General features: G+C 48.9%; 1 protein-coding gene across 4 annotated transcripts in view; it reads right to left on the bottom strand.

Moving 5' to 3' along the window:
- The window catches only part of CROCC (ciliary rootlet coiled-coil, rootletin), a 47,005-nt gene that overhangs the window by 985 nt on the left and 25,767 nt on the right, over nucleotides 1–20,253 (bottom strand). For 3 of the 4 annotated variants that reach the window (XM_066606333.1, XM_066606334.1, XM_066606330.1), the window contains exons 12-36: nucleotides 19,511–19,756; nucleotides 19,025–19,224; nucleotides 18,696–18,878; nucleotides 17,809–17,953; nucleotides 16,157–16,303; nucleotides 15,585–15,815; nucleotides 15,205–15,398; nucleotides 14,213–14,340; nucleotides 13,532–13,701; nucleotides 13,195–13,374; nucleotides 12,938–13,072; nucleotides 12,451–12,594; nucleotides 11,839–12,077; nucleotides 10,726–10,885; nucleotides 10,331–10,498; nucleotides 9,871–10,255; nucleotides 9,589–9,791; nucleotides 8,200–8,320; nucleotides 7,878–8,041; nucleotides 6,518–6,733; nucleotides 5,650–5,874; nucleotides 5,415–5,564; nucleotides 5,108–5,308; nucleotides 3,389–3,520; nucleotides 16–195 (exon numbers count right to left, since the gene is read on the bottom strand). In XM_066606333.1, coding sequence (XP_066462430.1) covers nucleotides 16–195; nucleotides 3,389–3,520; nucleotides 5,108–5,308; nucleotides 5,415–5,564; nucleotides 5,650–5,874; nucleotides 6,518–6,733; nucleotides 7,878–8,041; nucleotides 8,200–8,320; nucleotides 9,589–9,791; nucleotides 9,871–10,255; nucleotides 10,331–10,498; nucleotides 10,726–10,885; nucleotides 11,839–12,077; nucleotides 12,451–12,594; nucleotides 12,938–13,072; nucleotides 13,195–13,374; nucleotides 13,532–13,701; nucleotides 14,213–14,340; nucleotides 15,205–15,398; nucleotides 15,585–15,815; nucleotides 16,157–16,303; nucleotides 17,809–17,953; nucleotides 18,696–18,878; nucleotides 19,025–19,224; nucleotides 19,511–19,756 — 4,647 coding nt within the window. The remainder of the gene's footprint in view (nucleotides 1–15; nucleotides 196–3,388; nucleotides 3,521–5,107; nucleotides 5,309–5,414; nucleotides 5,565–5,649; nucleotides 5,875–6,517; nucleotides 6,734–7,877; nucleotides 8,042–8,199; nucleotides 8,321–9,588; nucleotides 9,792–9,870; nucleotides 10,256–10,330; nucleotides 10,499–10,725; nucleotides 10,886–11,838; nucleotides 12,078–12,450; nucleotides 12,595–12,937; nucleotides 13,073–13,194; nucleotides 13,375–13,531; nucleotides 13,702–14,212; nucleotides 14,341–15,204; nucleotides 15,399–15,584; nucleotides 15,816–16,156; nucleotides 16,304–17,808; nucleotides 17,954–18,695; nucleotides 18,879–19,024; nucleotides 19,225–19,510; nucleotides 19,757–20,253) is intronic. The other variant, XM_066606331.1, reaches the window with a different exon arrangement.

The following is a 20,253-nucleotide window of genomic DNA, read 5'->3' as shown; positions in this document are numbered from 1 at the left end:
AGGTTTAGACTCTACCTGTTCCTCCAGGCCTCTGATCCTCTGGCGATGTGCCCTCTCCCTGGCATCCAATGTGCGCTCTGCCTGGGTCTGTGCACTCCGCAACCTCTCGATCTCTAGCTGCAGCTCCTGCCGATGTCGCGCCGCCGTCTCCATCAGGCTCTGAGAATGCGTTTGCTCCATGTCTGCGATCTGAGCCTGAGAGAAAAAGCGGGGAACGGGGTCTGACAACGCACGAGCGGATCTTATACAGGGAGCGGGCAATACGGCAGAAAGCAATGGACTGCTGTGCTCTAGGTGGGAGCTGATGGAGTCGGGATAAGCGGCGGCAGGATCTAGCAAAGGATCCAGAGTTCACCTCACAGGACAAATCTCCAGCTAACGCTGAGTAACTATGTAATCTTGTACTCCAGAGCTGCGGCCACAATTCTGGTTTCAGCTTAATTTCAGACTGCAAGGCTTGACAGATCGTTGCTGCCCCCTACTGGTCCAGGATCTATACAATGTCCTGCAGAAACCAGAGAGCAACACTGCAGCTCCCAAACACCCCAACGGTGTGATGACCCAGAGTCCGGGGCACTATGGTATCTAAGCTGCTCAGTGTGCATTCGTCAACAGGATTGTCACTGCAGCTCTGGATGTAACTAGAGTACATGATCTAATTAAGGATCGGTACAGCAGAGGATTTACACTTCAGTATTTCTCATGTCTTTTTATTGGTAAGATTTTGACATATATAGGACTATTTTTTTCTGTTTTGAGGAAACAATATGATCAGAAAACGTTGTTTTGCTTTTTTTTTCCTTTACATGAATTACTGTGCTTGGTAAATGAAATATATCATAGTACGGGCTGATAATGGATGTGATGATACCAATAAGGTGTAGGGTTTTTTTGTTTTTTTTTCAATGTTTAAAGCATTATCTAAAGCAAATAATTAACATTTTTTCTGTAAAAACGTTTAACTCGCACGGCAAATGTTCACTATGAGTGAAGGGGAAGGGTGTGATATGAACAAAAATTCATGTCTTTCTTTCCCTGGGTCAGCCAAATCCCAGATCTCTTCCCTGCTGCCGCTGGTCCCCCCTCCTGCGCTCTACACACACTAAGGCTTCTTCCCCACAAGCGTATATATCAGCTGGCCGTTTTCACGGCCGGCAGATATACGCTGTGATCTGATGCATTTGATTCCAATGCATCAGATCACATGGCCGTATTCCTGAGACGTAAAAGCGCCTGGCCAGGGCAATATAGCGCCGGGTGTTTTTACGTCGGGCCCAAAAGCTAATCCTGGAACTATCTTTTGGGTCAGAATACGTCAGCCGCTGCATGGGCTCCTATGGACGCAGGTGGGAGGGAGTGGCTGCTAAACTCCCCTCCTTCTGCTCTCCTCCCCCCCCCCCCCTCCCCCCCCGTTCAGGCTGTATATTAGCCTTTTTGCACCCCACCTGTACTCGAGCCAACCTAAACAACCAATCACCGTGAATCAGCCAACCCAAATAACCAATCACCGTGAATCAGCCAACCCAAATAACCAATCACCGTGAATGAGTAAATCCAAACAACCAATCAGGTTGTGAATAGTGTGGAGGTGGGGTTTAAAAGGCTAATATGCGTGCAGGCTCACCTGTCCTCTCCTCCCCGCTGGCTCTCTGCAATGGGAGGGGGCAGTACGGGGGCAAAGCTAAGCGCCGCAGCGTCCCACCTCCTCCCATTGCTGGCTGCGGTGAAGGGGTGTGACGTGGGTCTCCCCGCCCATTGTCCATAGCCAGAAATGGGAGGAGACAGGACGAGACAATGCTTAACTCCGACCCCTGCCATTGCAAAGAACGAGCGGAGAAGAGAGGTGAGCCTGCGATGGGGAAGGGAGGGAAAAGGGGCGACAGCATGGTAGTCTCAACGTATATGCGCTGGGACCCATGCCGTCTGAACAGGCGCATAAACGTTTGAGTTGTGCGCCCGTTTACCAGTTTAATCTCTCCCAACGTAGAGTATATCGGCCAGCTGTGAAAAAAGCCGTCCGATATGCGCTCGTGGGAAAGAAGCCTTACTGAAAGAACAGCTGTAAATTCTGTATTCCCGGCTCCATGGTACTAGCCCTTATAGAGCCGCAGCTACCGCCGTTTAATGTAGCATGAGCGCTCTTCATCCAAAACTGTAATGACGTTTTTCCTGCAGAACAAACAGAACTCGTCCTAAATCAGAAGTGGATCCTGAACACAGAAAAACACAAGGGCCCATTCACATCGACAATTCTGTTCCGCTACTAATAGATTCATTTAGATGAACAGAATGCACTAACTGAAGTAGAATGGACGGTTAGGGGTCTTTCCCCCCCCCTCCTTTATGGCGGATCCGTTCAATGACTCCTTAATAGAATTTAAAAAATGAACATCCGTTTCTTCCATTTGCTTTTCAAGCCATTTGTTGGATCTGCTAAACACAAAGATGTTATTTTGAAACTCCACTGAAAGCAATAGGAAAAAAACGGAAACGTTTAATTGTGCTTTATTGCTCCTAAAGGCCCATTTACAGGGAGCGATGATCACTCCAAGGACAGTTTAAGCGGTCATTTTGCATAAACTATTAAGTAGCTACTTAAGAGCAATTAAGTGTGCAAATGAAGCCTTAGCTGAAAGCAGGTAATAGCCTGAGGGCTCTTATCTGGTTTCAAGTTCCTTTGTTCTCTCCAGTAGGGAAACAATGCTATCAGCACTACCCATGGAAAACTGCTGATAAGGCTGAATTAGGTTGGACTGAATCTAAAGATCAGCTAGCAGTGGTAGAAAAGTGCACGATGGGTGTGCATTTAGATGCAACGATTATCGCTCAAACGATCACTTTTTAGCGATTTTTGAGCGATCATCACTCCGTGTAAATGGGCCTTAAGACAGAAATGTGCAGGAAAAGCCGAATGCAAGTATGAATGGGGCCTAAAACTTTTCTGCCTTCTATTTCTTTAATCCACTCCTGAGCGAGACAAAAAGTTACTGAAGTGTAAATGAGGCCTAATCTACTCAGTGCTGCGGAGAGGACAGAGCGATGGAGAGAAGGTACAAGCAGAAAGCCAGGAGTAAGCTCAGAGCACTGATCCTGCGAGCATCAGGGCAGAAGACAAGAAGATGATGAAGGGTGAAGATGGTCGGAGATGGGGCGCGCCTCAGCTCTAGATTTCCTAACTCCTAGGCCTCACTCACCAGACTGAATGTGATCTTGCGCCTAACCCTGTATAACTGCACCTTCATGGGACAGCGGGGAAGGGGAGAAAAAATGACATGAACCAATAGGAAGATAGAGGCCCTTCAGCACCCATCCACTTACCTACATATCTACCTCCTAATACTAGAGCTTGGCCTGTGAATACTGCAGTCTATATGGAGTTCCTCCTTACCTCAAGCACCTGCACCTGCCTCTGGGCCTCCGCCAGCTCCTGCTCCACAGCAGTCAGTGACCGATCCAAGCGTCCCCTCTCCGTAGACAGGCGCAAAGTGTCCTCTGCTGTCTTCAGCTTCTCTCGCTCCACCTGCAGGGAGGACAAAACCTTTTATATGCGTTGCATTTAAATGGACGGATTGGTGACTAGAAGTCCCAAATTGCCTCCTGAGATGAGAGTGGGGGGTGATGGTTAGGTGTCATGGCAGCCAGAGGCCTTGTGAAGGCCACAGACTAAGGCCACATGTACACGGCACACACGGATTCTGAGTGCCCGCGGCCATGGACAGTTTTCTTACCTGTCCGGATGCGGTGCATGTCTCCTGTGTCTTCTTTCTTCTGCACAGCGGTTGCGTGCCGGCACGCCCACCACACAGGCGCAGTGCATTTTTTTAGAAAAACTCCTGCTTTCCCATGGATCCGTGGTACATCCACAGTGTCAGCTGTAAGTGTGCCGTGGATCGGACGACTTCCATTGACTTCAATGGAAGCAGTCTGTGTGGGAATCCACAGAAAATAGAGCGTGCTGCGATTCTTTTTCCAGGAAAAAATGACATCCGCATGCTTTTAATAGTTTTGCGGATGCTAATGCATCCCTATGGGCGGCTTCATTTGCAGATCTCACACGTGGGTTCCGCAAATTAAATCCGTCCGTAGACATTGGGCCTAAGGCCGGGCTCACACATGGGTCACGCAGCATTTTTCAGCTTTTGAGTTGTTAGTGAGCTGGCTGGCTGCACATGACCGCGTATCTCATGCAAGCGGTCATGCGCAGTCCCACCTTTGCTTTTTGTTTATATTTCCACAACCTGTATACATGCTGTCCATATGCAATGTAATTGCGTATGGGCATGTGTATATGTGTGCCCAGAGAGAACAATGGACTCACGTAACATGCTGCGTTCTCTTTTGCGCTTGCGTATTACACAATTCCAACGCACTAATGTGAGCGGAACAGTGTAAAGCAATTAATTGCCTGCCAGTTACTGCGTGTCACATGGGTATACCTGTGTGAGCCCAGCCTAAAGTTGTGTCATTTTTGCTACAATGTGTACACCGTAAAAACAAGACCCCCCAAAGATGGTGCAGTTGTGGAGGGTTTTTTTTAAATTTCACTATACTTGAAAAACTTTTTAAAGTTTTTCAATACTTTACATGGTACTATTGAAAACTACAACTAATGCAAAAACAAGCTTCATGTAGCTCTAGGACTCGAAAAATAAAAAAGTTGAGATTTTTTTGAAAGTGGGGAGGAAAAAAAAATAGCTGTGTCCTCGTGGGGGGGGGTAAGAGGGGAGAGAAACCAGAAGAAATTTAGAGAAGGCCCTATAGTGAACAGAAACATAGTAAAGCACTTTCCTCATTGCCAAGATGATTAGCTGAAGCTCATTGGCCCAAAGCCTGAGGCTGCACTACTGAGGCACTCTGATGACATGTCCCTTCTGATTTACGTCATGCAGTGTTGTCACCTACATGGTGTACATCCACATCAATGTCTGCACATAACTGCTGCTATTCCCAGCAGGAAAGATGCCGGATATTGATGTAGATGGCGATTCCCATCCAGACAAGGTCGCCATGGCATTATCATCTCTGGAGGAATTCCGGATCAGTCGTCACTCCAGCAGTAGTGGGATTTTGGGGTACAGATGACTGCAGTAGTTCTTGCTATTCTCACCTTGTCCAGTGTTTTCTTCAGGGCGTTCTTATCCTTCTCAAGGCGCAGGGATGAGCGCTCCATCTCCCGCTTTTCCCCCTCTAGTTGAGCCACAGCACGCTGCAGCCCGGCCAGCCGCTCCTGCAGCACATCTCTCTCTTCCTGCAGCTTCTGGAGGTTCCGATGAGAAACGCCTTCACATTCCTGACGCTGCCGCAGAAGCTGTGAAAGTGGTAAAAATGGGTTTCAAATTCAAAATGCTAAATGAAAATATGCGGCAGTGGCATCGGGAATGGAGGCCTATAAAACATCATCTATGGTAACCGACCTCCTGCAGTTGTCGGGCCTGTCCTTCCAACTCCACACGGCTCAGTTCTCCCTCAGTCAGTTCATCCCTCAGCTCCTGGATCTGCTCGATTAACCCAGTGTTCTGCTTCTTGCCATCGGCCACAGCGAGCCGCGCCGCTTCCAGTCGCTCCTGGTGAAGGAACAGAGACCTCAATTCACCAGCCTCTGATATTGTGTGCAGGAGCCATTAGACACTCCGGTCACAAAGGACTGACCTGCAGGATGCGTCGTTCATGCTCGGTGGTCGTCAGCATTTTCTGCAGCTGCCCCATCTTCTCTTGCGAGGAGCTGGTGCTGCAGTTACTCTCAGAGAGGGCGCTGGACAAGCTCTGCACTCTCTCCTTCAATGTGTTCTCACTGTCCTGGACCTTCCCTAGCGTAGTGTTAAGGCGGTCGACACACATTTGCAGCGCACCAATCTTCACCTCACTGTCTGACAGCTGGAAAGCACAAAGGCAATAGGTACAATAAAGGTGACGTATGCACACAGTGACTCCACCAGCAGAATAGTGAGTGCAGCTCTGGAGTATAATACAGGAGGTAACTCAGGAGCAGTACAGGATAAGTAATGTATGTACACAGTGACTCCACCAGCAGAATAGTGAGTGCAGCTCTGGAGTATAATACAGGATGTAACTCAGGATCAGTACAGGATAAGTAAAGGTCCGTTTACACAGGACGACTGTCGGGGCAAACAATGCCCGACACTTGTCCCTGTGTTTCCGTGCTGTAACTCGTGAACTACTGGTGATGGCTCGCTCACGGAGCGGCCAGCAGGGGGGCAGCAGATTTCTTTCCTCTCACTCCCCCGCCCCTCTCCATTGACATAACACAGCGGCCGTTCACTAGTGAACGACCGTTATTTAAACTGAACGATGAGCGATGAGCTCATCGTTTATGCTGCTCTAATGGTGTTTCTACATAAAGTTTACATTTCCAACAATGCTGTCTGGAGTTCTGTGAGCATTTGCTGATGTCTTCTGATTACAGGGGATGTTCTCTAGTGATACAACTACCCAGGTTGTTAGCAGTCCCATACAGACTAGTAATACCACTCAGCTCTGCTACATCTGCATTGCTCACCTGTCTCTGCAACTGTTCTGCCCGCTGCTGTATTTCTTGCATCTCAGCCTCTCGATCAGCTAGCACCAGTCTGACCCGCTGCAGCTCGCCCTCCAGTCCTCTCCGGGACAGCTCCAGTTTAGTATTGCGATTCTCAGCAGCATCGAGCACTTCCTTCAAACGTCTCTTGTCGTTGTCAAGTTTTGCTTCATTTGCTTTCATTTTATTGACTTTCTCCTGATGCACAAATGAGAAGACAATAAATAAACGATAAATACATCCGCACCGCTCATACAAGAAAGCAACTACTCCAACTGGAACCAACAATCTACTGCCTGCCATTATAATCCCAATAGCCTGCATGTTATGTCTATGGAGGGAAGGGGAAGTGGTGGGGAAGAAAGTGGGGGTGGGAGGTTCAGCGGCAAAAACTAAGTGAATACTGCCTATAAGAAAATATAAGACTTAATGCTGCCCAAACACATTATGGACAAGGGTCAACAGTGGAACAATACCTCAACAGTGCCACCTATTGGAAGGCAGAAATAACTAAAGTAAATGTTAGACTCTTTATACAAGCCTTGCAACAATGACCAGGAATTGAGAGCAAAGTATGTATGTGCATGGGCTCCGACTTTGCTTTCAATTCCTGCTGCCTACCAATAGGTGGCACTGTGGAGGTATTGTTTCATCTCCCTTATTTGCATATTACCCAGAGGAGAGTAAATGGCCTTGTAAGTCTCCTCACTCACCGTCTAGGTGCTCTCCCTTAGGAGAAAAGATAGTGTTTCTGACCAAACTCAACATTATAATGGTCGGCACTTCAACACCTCTGCTTCCTTCCCTTCACATGGCACACAAGTCATGGTGCCATTCTGTCTCCCTAAAGCTCACTGCATGCAGATTTATACAGCTCCCATTAGACTTAAAGGGGTTTCCGGGTCTGAACTATTGATGACCTATCCTTAGGAGACATTATCAATAGTTGATTGACAAGGGTTTGCTGCTAAAGACCCCCAGTGAATAGAGGTCACCCAGCTCACTATTAGTACAGCCGAGGCTGCAATCCAACTACTATGTACCCATTGCCTGGGTTGGTATTGCACTGAATTCAAATGGGAGCTGCGCCTGCAATACCAACTCAGGCCGCTGCAATGTGTACAGAGTTGTCAGCTTCTGGATCCATGCACACTGACGGCAGTCCGGATAACAGCTGATCGTTGGGGGGTCCTAAGCAGTGGAATCCCGACGATCAACTATATATGATAACCTATCCCGAGGATAGGTAGTCAGTAGTGCAGTCCTGGGCAACCCCTTTACTAATAAATCATCAGTTGGCTGCAGAATCTTAAAATGTGGACATCCGCCCTATAGATGTTACCTGAGCCGCCCTGTGCTCATTCTCTGATGCCTGTAAGCTACGTTCCAGGCTGGCAGATTTTTCCAGCGCCATCTTGCGTTCCCGCTCATAGCGCCGCAGCGTTTCCTCCTGCAGGATGAGCGTGGTCTGCACATTACTGAGCTTCCCGTCTGCAGTGCGCTTCCCTTTAAAAGGATTGAAAAATGCATCAGACAATAGATAACAGCAGTACCTCTACGGGCAATACTACGTACTTCCAGGTTATAGAACAGAAACCTTGTACATGACATTCTCCTTCACATGGCACTGCTGCCCCCCAACCCCGCACCCAGCGTCTTCTCACCCTCCTCGACATCTGACAGTACTTTCTGCAGCTGCTGAAGCCGGGTTGTTGCTCCATCCTTGTCAGCCTCCATCTCCACCAGCTGTCGGGATACAGTCCCCACTTGGGTGCGCAGATCATCCTTACAGAAAAGACAAAGGATTCACCACCGCAGACTCCAGACCAGAAATACTGTATGGTTAAATTAACTGTCCTTTTACACGGGATGATTGTTGTGCGCTTAAAGGGGTTGTCTCGCGAAAGCAAGTGGGTCTATACACTTCTGTATGGCCATATTAATGCACTTTGTAATGTACATTGTGCATTAATTATGAGCCATACAGAAGTTATTCACTTACCTGTTCCGTTGCTGGCGTCCCCGTCTCCATGGTGCCGTCTAATTTCAGCGTCTAATCGCCCGATTAGACGCGCTTGCGCAGTCCGGTCTTCTCCCTTCCGAATGGGGCCGCTCGTGCTGGAGAGCGGCTCCTTGTAGCTCCGCCCCGTCACGTGTGCCGATTCCAGCCAATCAGGAGGCTGGAATCGGCAATGGAGCGCACAGAGCCCACGGTGCACCATGGGAGAAGACCCGCGGTGCATCGTGGGTGAAGATCCCGGCGGCCATCTTACTAAGGTAAGTAAGAAGTCGCGGGAGCGCGGGGATTCGGGTAAGTACTGGACGTTTTGTTTTTTTTTACCCCTGCATCGGGTTTGTCTCGCGCCGAACGGGGGGGGCTATTGAAAAAAAAAAAAAAAGCGTTTCAGCGCGGGACAACCCCTTTAAGTGGGAATCACTCAGGCAAAGTGGGCTAGAGATTGCTTCCGGCCACCCGCCTCCATTTACAGGAAACAGGTAGTCATTCATAAGTGAATGACTGCCTGTTTATCCAGCCCAATTGTCGTTAGCTTTTTATGCTTGCACAAACTGAACGACGAGTAATAAGCAAATGAATTATTGTTCGTCATTCAGCCACTGGCAACGTTTACACGGAACGATTATCTTCAGATTCTCATGATCCAGTGAAATGGGAACAACTGTTTAGTGTAAAAGGGCCTAAGAAGAGGTTGATGCCCCTCAGATGTCAATCATCTGGTTAGTAGCACTGGCCCCGTTGTCGGTGGTTGGTGATGTGCTCGTCCCCAGAGCCCCTCGTGCTGCCAGATGCATTGCGCAGATATGTCCCTTATGTCAGATATGCGGACATGATCCATCTACACCTTCACCCAATGAATGTCCAGCACAAGACCTACAGATTCAGTGATTAGTGGATCACAGGTTCAGTCCTTATTTAACCCCTTAGACACTGCTGTACAGAGCAACCACTGGTGACGTTCTCATACGAGTTAGATATGACGATAATGACACCTCTCATCCCCGTAACAGAAGTTTTCATATAAGCTAATTTTTACCCTTTCTCGCTGAGTGTCTCGCAGTTCCTGAAGAAAATCACGCAGGGCGGTTCGAATCACCTCAGGGTCAATATCTGCAGTCAGTTGCTCCCCGCGTGTGGGAGACGTCATCCTTTCTGGGGTCTTGGAGCGTTCTGGACTTCCTGTGCGAGGAATGGGGCTGCCGCGGCCGTCAGTGGTGGTCGTGTAAGTGTTGTCAAATCCTAGGTGAAGAAAAGACTGATGTGGAGGGAATCTGCCTGCATGATCACTTCTCAGAGTTATTTGTATACTTAGATTTACCTTTCAGTGGTGAGAACGTCCTTTTGGGGGAGCCACTGCGTCCTCGTACAACTGGACTTGGTGTACGTCCGGCACGGCCGATTCCCAGTGTCCTCCTCAGGGCGGAGTGTAAGCTGCTGAGTTTAAACTCCATTTCCCTCTTCAGCCCTTCGAGCCGGGACAGTTCGGCCTCCAATCCGTGCACACGGCCCTCGCTGGCGCTCAGTTTCAAGCCAAGCTGGGCCACCTCCTCCTGTGACGTTAGGAGCTTGATTTCCAGGTTGCGGGTGTTATCCAGCAGCTTCTTCTCGTTGCCGCGTGCTTCCTCCAGGTTGCCTTGAAGCTCCTTCTCACGGAGGCCGAAGTCGCTCTCCACCTCAGACAGCTTACTCTGGAGAGCACTGAGCTGAGAGGGGAAGGAAAGGTTGGTCACCGCAAGTACAGCGCCCCTTCATCACACATCATAGGGACACACGCTCACCTCTTTCCTGGCAGCTTCGCGGCCGCTCTCTGTCTCTATGAGCTTCTGTTTCAGAGAGAAGCTGTCTCGGCGCGCCTCTTCTTCTCGCTGCTCACAAAGAGAGAGACGCGCCTGCACCTCGGCCAGATCCCGGCTGCGCTTCAAACCCTCATCATCCAGGATCTTCAGCTGCAAGAAAAAGGAGAGGTGAGATAAGGCAGGCTGAAAAGATCAGTGACCCTGAAATCTTGGATCACGCTGGGATTTGTAGTTCCGCAAAGCAAGGGTAAAATTATTAAATAGTACAAATCAGGTATGGCACCTTCTTGAATCCACTTCTGGGTTACATCAGGGCTCCTGGGGCCACCACACCGTCCCTTTCCCATCTTCACCTACCACAGCCGCTTTCTGCTCACCTGTCTGCGAAGATCCTGCAGTTCCCTCCGCGCCTCCAGCCGTGACCGCTCCAACTCCCTCAAGTTGCTGCGCAGATCGGTTGCATCCTTTTCTGAAGAAGCTCGAGACTCTTCCAGCACTAAAAGCCTCTGCTCCTTCTCCTCGTTGGCGCGCTTCAAGCTGAGGGCGCGGCAAGAAAATAAAGGTAAGCAACCATGGGAAAAAAAGCGCCATACCTCATCCCCCTACGGAGAAAGATTCTCCACTGATCCTAGAAGAGTTGTAGTAGAGTGTGTGAAGGGAGATATAGTCTAGGATGTCAGATATAGTGTATGATTGTGGTTATGGTGCATGGTGGGAGATGTGGTATATGAGTCTACGATAGCCGATACTGTGTATAATAGGGGTTATGGTGCATGGTGGGAGACATGGTATATGAGTCTACGATAGCAGATACTGTGTATTATAGGGGTTATGGTGCATGGTGGGAGACATGGTATATGAGTCTACGATAGCAGATACTGTGTATTATAGGGGTTATGGTGCATGGTGGGAGACATGGTATATGAGTCTACGATAGCAGATACTGTGTATTATAGGGGTTATGGTGCATGGTGGGAGACATGGTATATGAGTCTACGATAGCAGATACTGTGTATTATAGGGGTTATGGTGCATGGTGGGAGACATGGTATACGAGTCTACGATAGCAGATACTGTGTATTATAGGGGCTATGGTGCATGGTGGGATATGATGGGAGACATAGTGCATGACAGGAGTTATGATGGAAGACGTGGTGTATTCTCATTGCTCCTGGTGAAAGTAAAGTAAACTGAAAGTGAGCCTTCGGTCCTGGATAAACCAAGATTACCAGAACTGCTTCTTCGACTACCTGATGCACACTTTGCATTGGTAGTGCCTCCATAGTCTGTGATACTGCATGCTGCTGATATGAGCATTGCTGGCCGGTCAGAGCAGCATGCAGTGCCTTATAGTAGCAAACTACCAATGTACAGTGTGGTAGTCAGAGAAGCACTGTGGCCATCTTGGTTTGTCCAGGACCAGGGCATATTTTCTCAGCACAGATGCATCTCTGCAGTCATCTCACATGATAAGAGGAATGAGTCGGTACCTGATGCGCTCACTCTCCGCCCGGCGCACTGCTCCCCGTAGTTCCTCATTAGATTTCTGAACAGCTTCTTTCTCTTTACACTCATCACTGAGAGATCGTCGCAGGTCCAGGACTTCCTTCTTGTGAACCTCCATAACCTCGTGATTCTCCCGCACACGTCGGTGAGCTTCAATTAGCTCCCGCCGCACCGAATCCCTGGCATCCTCTACGACACACAGCTGTGTCTTTAGCTCCTCTACCTAAAAATGACCAGAGAGGGCGCTATTTACTAATGATATTACCTATAGTAGGTGAGCGTAAAGGACTTCTCAAGTTCTGCAAATTTATAATGTACTTTCAGTTCCTAGATTCTCACCCCTTTCAAGATTGCTGCTTGCTGTAATTGAATGGAAACATTCTTTATTACAGATGAAGCCTAATACTTCTCAGAACAGCATGATGATTTTTGCTGCTGCTGTGTTTAGCTCGCAGAGGATTGTCTACATTGATACCCCGTAAGTAACCCTCAGTGAGAACTTGAATATAGCTTGGAATTGAAACACGAATTTGCAGAACGTGTCATGATACATCCTTATTTCCTGTGATATCACAAACAAAGCAGATGTTTCTCACCTCACGGACCGCTGACTCTCGCTGCTTCCCCAGCTCTCGGATTTGCTCATGGAGACTCTTTAGCTCTCGCTCATGAGATGCCAGGGATTCTTCATACTGCACCCGAAGATTCTTCAGATCGGAGTTCAGTGACATGATGGCGTTCTTGGGGTACAGAGCGTGCAGTCAGTGATTGCATACAGATAACACAGGAGAGTCACAAACCACCAGCGCTGAACCCAAATATCACGTATTCTGCTCAGGTGAATCAGAACTGTTAGGATTAACCCGACTCCTGGATAACAATGTCCTTTACACCCACTTATAGTTATCCAGACCTCTCTGATCATATAAAGGTAACTGATGGATAATGAGGTTCACTATGCAACACCATATCTGTCTCACGTGACATGCTTCACCAGTAGTGCCAGTCTGCTGTGGTGTCTATTAGATCACAGATTACGGGATGAGGTGTCCCCCATCAACAGAAGTTGTCCCTCTGACTCACCCTGTCCTGCTCCTGCCTCGACTGGCTTTCCCGCTTCTGTCGCTCCATCTCCAGGTTGAGGGCGGCCAATGCATTGTGTGCGTTGCTCAGCTTCTCACTTAAAGACGCCTTTTCTGATTCCTTCAGCGATAAGGCCTAAAGACAAAATATGAGAGAAGTGACGCCTGAGGTCATATTGTGGCGTTCTATTACCCCAGCCCCTACTTGCAGAGGCTCTTCCGTTAGTATACTGGGAGGTTTGTTGCTCTCATCCTCACCTGCTGCTTCTCGCTCTCTGCCTGCAACAAGCTGTCATCTCGCTCTTGCTGCAGCGTCGCAATCTCCTCACTCAGCTCCTCCCGCTCCATCTCGTATCGCGCCAACAGCTCCTCTCGCTCCTGTGTCAGCCGGCGAAGTAACTCTTCTTTCTCTGAGCGCAGCTCCACATGGATGGCATCCTACAACACAATGCATTTCACTCTCATCTATTTATCATTTATTGATCAGCACCGCTGATCAATAGATTAACAATGTGCCTGTAGTTCCCACAACAGCAGAAAACCCAAATACTGATAGGTCCCTGCCGTGAAGTCAGGGGGTGTCTCAGTCACCCACCTTTTCCTGCAGCAGTCGCTCCACGTCTTCTTCATAAGCTTTCTGTTTGTTCTTCAGGGTGATCTGAGATTCCTTCTCCACATGGATCAGTTGCTGATTCAGAGCCTCTTTGTCCCGCTCTAGTTTAGTAAGCTCAGCCTCCATTTGCCTCCGCACAGAGCCGATCTCTGCTGGAGAACCAAAGACAAGAAGTCATCAGCACTGAAAGCAGCAAATTACACGGAAACACAAATGGCTGCAGATATTTTACTAGCCGAATCGCATACTGAGTCCAGCTGTTCTCCAGCCTCATACATTGCACTTGCGGAATAACAATCGCTAATGTCCCTGACAAAGGACCTCCATATCACGGAGTCCCTCCGACACCTGTAAACCTGCGCCACACCTGGAAGTACATTCCCAGCTCTACAAGTCATGTCCAGAAGCCCGGAGATCAATTCCTATCCTGACATATTACTTGTCTTGTACTATGCAGCATCATCACCGCTATAATGTCTGAGGCTTCAGCAAAAATCATGTACCCCGTGTTCAGGTTACTCTGGAGATGCTGTTGGGTCCAGTGTGTTACTACACAGAGCCTTAGTGAACACATACATAGCCGTACCTGAAAGGCTGACACTCAGACCCAGGCTTCACCTGTGCAGGACATGCTGTAGTCTATATACATAACTGGATCTCTACCTTGCAATGCCTCCTTTGCCAGCCGGTGATTCTGGTTTTCTCCCTCAAGTTGCTCCTTGCGGTTTGTTGTGTGCACAAGCTGCTGCTGAACATCAAACAGTGCCGTCTCCAGCGCCTCCTTCTCTGACCTGCGGGGACAGACAGGGATTGAGATCCGGGTCCCTCATTACAGCTGGCCTCTCCCATGGAGCTCCAAGGTTGATCTGTGCCAGTCCTATGGTGGCTTGTGTTGCTACCTGTGTGTTTAGTTTGCTGCCTAGATACATACAGCCAGCCTAGTTCATGTTGATGCTGCCCCCTACTGGCTGATAATTATCAGGACACAGAGCACAACATGAGGACACCACACAGGCTATAAGCGCAGTCATGGCAGCCGAGCATATGGTATAAATATGGGATAATATGGGGAACAGACCTAGAACCAGTACACCAAAACTGGAGAGAGCCCATTGAGACACATCTGAGTTTCAAACCATATAATGCAAGTTGCCGTAAGCCAACACTTAACCATAAGCTGTGTCCCCATTTAAAATATAACCTTTATTGAGTCAATAGCACCCAAAACTAAATAACAATACAGGGCTCATGTGTTGCTATAAGTACTGGAGAAAACATCCAACCAGCAAATAAAGGGTTACTGCTGCCGACAAACACCACAAGTGTTAGTAAGCGCATATGAAATCCATATCTAAAATATTACACTATACGCCCCCCGACCTGTTTAAGGAATTAACCCCAGTTCCCCGAGGAAGCCAGATTGCTGTCGGAACACGTCGAGGGGAATGGGGGCTCAGCGCAGCATCACGCCTGTGTTTTTATAGATTTTGTTAGTTTTGGGCGTTTTGTATATAGATTCTATAAAGATTGTGCTTTACATGGGGACACAACGTATGGTTTAGCGCTGCCTTATGGCAACTCACTTTATATAGTCGAAAGGCCAAGAACCAGGTCTGTGCTCTTCCATTCAGATAGCGCTATGGAGCGGCGTGTACCTGAGTGCGGCTATCTCCTCCGACTGTGCCCGGTTCTCTCTCTCGGAGGCAGTAAGCTGGACCACTAAGCTGCCTTTATCTTTCATCAGCGTCTCTTTCTCTCTGGAGGCGCGGAGGAGACTTTCGCTTTGCTGCTCCACCTCCTTGCGGCTCTGTACCAGGTCCTCGCTCAGACTGTTCCTGTGACGTGTCACCTGGTGGAGAGAGAATGACATGGAGGAGCCTTGAAGTGGGATCTGAACACTACTTATCCTCTGCCTCTCAGCATACACTTCCCTGCACCCTCTAACCCAGGTATTCCAACTACCCACAATCCCGTTTATTAAGTAGAACCTTACGTGGCCTCTCTGTATGTGGACTACTCATAACCCTGCTCTTACCTGCCCCAGCTGTTCTTGTAGATGTGACTTCTCTTTACGCAGCGACTGCAGCTCCAGAAGTAGTTTCTCCCGGCACTGCTCCATGGCCTGCAGGGAGTTATCCAGCCCAAAGCGCTCCGTGTCCAGCTCCAGCTTTTCTTGCTCCAAGCGAACCAGCTCGTCCCTGATTGAGGTCTTTTCCTGCTCTACCTCATGCTTCTGTCCCTGCAAGGAGGACCGTTCCTGTTCCAACTGCAAAATGAATATAGTAAATGGAGTGTCCTGCAGCCACCTTTATGACGTTCGAGGCTCTACCTCTCCAACAGATCCCTATAAGAATCTACAACTTCCCTGCAAAGTGCATCCCTAAAGACCAAACCACCACAAGACTCATCAGCTCAGCTCTTCCCCAGGCGCTTTGCTAGATCCCTGAATGCCTCTTCTCACCAGGTTTAATGCTTCGGCCTGACACGAAGGGCTGAGTAGTTCTGTGAATGCTATCGGTGACACATTCCCCCACACATCCTCTAATCTGCTCACATCATTACACAACACAATGGACGTCACCCAGTAATGACAGCTCAGTCCCCCACCTGAGCAATGACTCTGTTGAGCTCCGTCTTGTCCTGCGCCAGGCTCTCATTCAATGCACTCATCTTAGATAATGCGTCTCGTAGAGAAGCCTCTTCTGTCCTCTGTCTGTTCAGCGCCAGCTCCAGTTCTGCCCGGTTCGCTTCAGCCTGGAAGGTTCAAGGAGGAGGGGAATGTACATACTTTTTAGTGTCTATAATACTGGACCAAGTTATTATGCAATTTAAAGGGGTTTTCCAGGACATGAACAAAAATTGAATACTCACCTATTCTGGTGGCTCCCCCGTCCAGCGCTGCAGCCCCTCTGCCTGCCACACAAAGCCCAGGAAAAGCGGTGGGCAGTCATGTACCATACAAAAGTGGCCAAAGAAAAATCACTGTAAAGCCTGCAAGTGGCTGAGTGGTCATACATACAACGAATGGCACGTGACGTGCATCGCTTATCCCAGGTTCCATGCAGCGAACATCGGAGCGGCAGTGCCAGACGAGGTGCTGCCGGTAAGAGTATACCAATTTTTGTTCATTTTAAACCGATATAAATTTTTTTGTGTCTCAGAAAACCCCTTTAAGTGGAGAGGTGAAGAAAGGTGAGTGAGGAAGACGTGTCTTTGAGGTTTGACCAAAAGGCAGCAATTTATGTAAATCATGCCAGATACTTTACAGGAGGGAAAATAATTCCACATTCCCCGCTTTTATACTGGACTGTGACCACCGTCTCTGCAGATTTAAAGGGCCAGTCCAGACTGAAGCAAATGAAGCTTAAACCTTTTATAAAGGAAGGTTTTGCTATTTTCAAATAATCTTTGACATTTTCAAGATCTGTTTATTCTCAGGGAATGGGAACCTTCTGGAGACTGAAAACCTGTCCTATCGTAGTCCTGCTAACACAGCTGCTAAGCTTGTTACAATGTACCAGTGTAGGTAAGAGTTAGGCCTCATGTCCACTAGGAAATTTGGGCCCGTGCGGATTCTCCATGCAGAATCCCGCAGCAGGTCCCTCCTTTCTCGCTGACACGAGGCCTGAAAATTGATTTTTCTTACCTGTCCAGACGCAGCAAATCTTCCCTCCGTCGCAGCCGGATCTTCTTTCTTTAGCCCGGCGGATGTGCTCGGCACGCTGGAAGCGTGCCGCACGCATGCGCCGTCCACTCTTTTTCTTTTTTAACTCTTGCTCTCCCGCGCCGGAGAGCAGAAATTCAGCTGCGGGTGTGCCGCAGATACGGATGGCTTCCGTAGGCTTCTATGGAAGCCTGCGGAGACCCGCAGAAAATGGAGCATGCTGCGGGTGATTTCCCGCATGTGCGATCCGCGCGGCAGGGAAAAAGGACATCCGCAGGTATTTACTTACCGTACCTTTGGGTGTCCAATGCATCCCTATGGCCGCAGAAAACGCGTGCGGGACACCCGTGCGGATTTTTAAATTATAATTGTCCAGTGGACAGGAGGCCTTAGAGTCCATGACGAGAGTGAGATGTGTGCGGACGACAGATTATACAATAATTCATTTTCAATAATGTAAACAGGTGCGCGGCCTCCGGGTCACTACCTACATATTGAGATAATTCATCTTTTTTTCTTGACCTGTGATTGCAGAAGCCGTCATCACGTCTCTAGCGCCTACATGACACCATTCTATACATTTTGCTGGACCTACCTTGGACAGCGCCTGAGAGATGTCCGCCTTCTCTGCTTCCAGAACCTCCTTCTCCAGGCTGGACTGATGCAGAGATTCCTTCACCATGACCAGTTCCTTCCTGATAGCGGAGAGTTTCACCTCCAGCTGCTCCTGGGTCTTGTGCCTGAAAATCAGGATTACTGTGCGTTAATGCTTAGTAGTCTGATGCCCGGCACCTAGCGTCTCACTGCAAGGTACTGGACACCAAGTCCCTGCCCCAGAGTCCAAATCTACTTTGTTTGGCCCCTGGTCCATACACAAAGGGAATATTTACTTATACTGTCAGTGAGATGCAATATACCCGGGTAGTATGCACATTCTGCAAAATCTACTCGAAAAATGCAACAGATAAATGGTCTAAATTATAACAAGTTCTTCATGGTGCCATTGTCCAATATGATATCCATACAATTAAATCTAAGTGACTAAGAGCATGGATTGTTTGAAGACATATTAAAGGGGTTGTCCGAGTTGTAGGTTATTGGTAAAACCCCAATAAAATGAAGCAACAGAATACATCGGTATATACTCACCTCTCTCCGCTCCCGCTAGATCCCACGGCGCTGCTCAGTCTTCTGCTGCTTTGTTAATTTACAGGTTGGAGTCCCGTCCAGTTTATGGGATTTCATAAGCGCTGCAGCCAACAACAGAGCTCCGCAATGAAGTGCTGAGCTCAACTATTGGCTGCAGCACCTGTGACGGCCTGTAAAAAGACTGGGACAGATTGTACAGATGACATCGGAGGGAAGACCCGCAGGAGCGGGGAGAGGTGAGTATATACTGATTTGTTATGTTACTGCATTTTAGAGGGGTTTTAATGAGAACATACAACTTGGACAACCCTTCCCACACCATCTTCTGCTCACCCTCTCTCCACTTCTCGATGGGCTCTGTCACGGTCCTGGTGGGTGTCATCCTTCTCCTCCTGTAAGATGTCTCTCTGACGCTGAAGGTCGCTGTTTGCCAGCTGCAGTTTTTCCGCCTCTTGATGCTGCTTCTCCAGCTGTTCCTGCAGATTCTGGACGCTGCGCTCCAGGACAGCCCGCTCACTGCAGCCAAAGAGGTGAACATGAGACATCGAGAGCAGTAATAGAAGTGTCACATTCATGCAACTCGCACACACACCATAAAGTACACTGGAGGAGAGGATGAAACAACAGACTATATCAGCAGCATAGGCAGGGTCTGTCTTCACCTGTTCAGCTGCTCTAAGCCCCCACGAAGCCTGGAGATCGTCAGCTCTGCATCGTCCTTGCTCATAGTGGACATGTCCAGATCTTTTTGCAGGTGAATGATTTTCTGCTCCAGAACCCTGCGATCATTCTCGCTGTCACTGAGCTGCTTGCGCAGAGTGCTCGCCGTGTCTTGCCCGGCCTCCAATCGCCCTCGCAGCTCCTGCAAACAACCAATGTTACAGCAAAAACTCCCAGGATTCACTCATGATAATGATTAAAACTGGGATCTGGTAAGCAGCAAAGTTGTACCGATGTGCAACCAGAGGCCGCAGTTTATACTTAGGACTGCAGTACCAACTGCATTACATCCAAGCAGGGAAACACAACCTGACCACAACCGCACTAGGAACCGTGGTGTTGGGGTTTAGCGCAGGCTTAACCTGGAATGTCTTTTTTCTGTGGTCTGCTACATTCAGATTATCTGTTCTTAAAGTGACCCAACATACCTGGACCTGTAGTTGTCTCCTCTGGAGAGCAGAATGCACAGCAGAGAGAGCGGAGTCACGGAAGGCTGGAGACACGCTACGTCTTGGAGAGGTGCTGCGGTGCGGAGAGGGGCGGCGGATGGGAGAGGAAGTGCGCAGGCCGCTGGACAGACCTCTCAGGCTGAGCCCTGGACTCTCATTCTCCAGGTCAAATGTCTTATCACTGGCAGAGAGCTGAAGACCACTGTCTGCGTCACTCAGGACAGCCTGGGAGAAAAGGCACAAGGACAATGCTGAAATGTTATAATGAGCTCACAGACCCTAGTAAAGCTGCAGCCCCACCGCCGGATAGTTAGGCCGCCTGCGCACGAACAAACGGGCTGGATTCCGCATGTGGGAGCCTGCAGCGGAAACTGACCCTGTGCCTGGCCGGCGTCCGTGCGTACCTGTATTTATCTGTATTGCAGATGGTCCAGACAGGTTGCCGTCGGACATGCGGAGTACAGAATTTTTTTTTTACAAATTTTTTTTCCCCCTCGCCGTCACTAGGAGATGACATGGAATCTGCGACCTTTCCGCAATGCGGAGGGGACGCGGGTCAGACGGCTTCCATTGACTTCAATGGAAGCCGTCTGTGCGGAATCCGCACAAAAATAGAACATGCTGCGATTTTTTTTTCGCAAACGGAAATCGCAAATCGCTGTTCACTTCTGTGAGCAGACGTGCAAATGTTCTATTTTTATTAATGGATGTGGAATGCCACG

Source organism: Eleutherodactylus coqui, chromosome 6 (assembly GCF_035609145.1).
Source record: "Eleutherodactylus coqui strain aEleCoq1 chromosome 6, aEleCoq1.hap1, whole genome shotgun sequence".
Lineage (NCBI taxonomy): Eukaryota > Metazoa > Chordata > Amphibia > Anura > Eleutherodactylidae > Eleutherodactylus > Eleutherodactylus coqui.
This window is presented reverse-complemented; position numbering and strand designations above follow the sequence as displayed.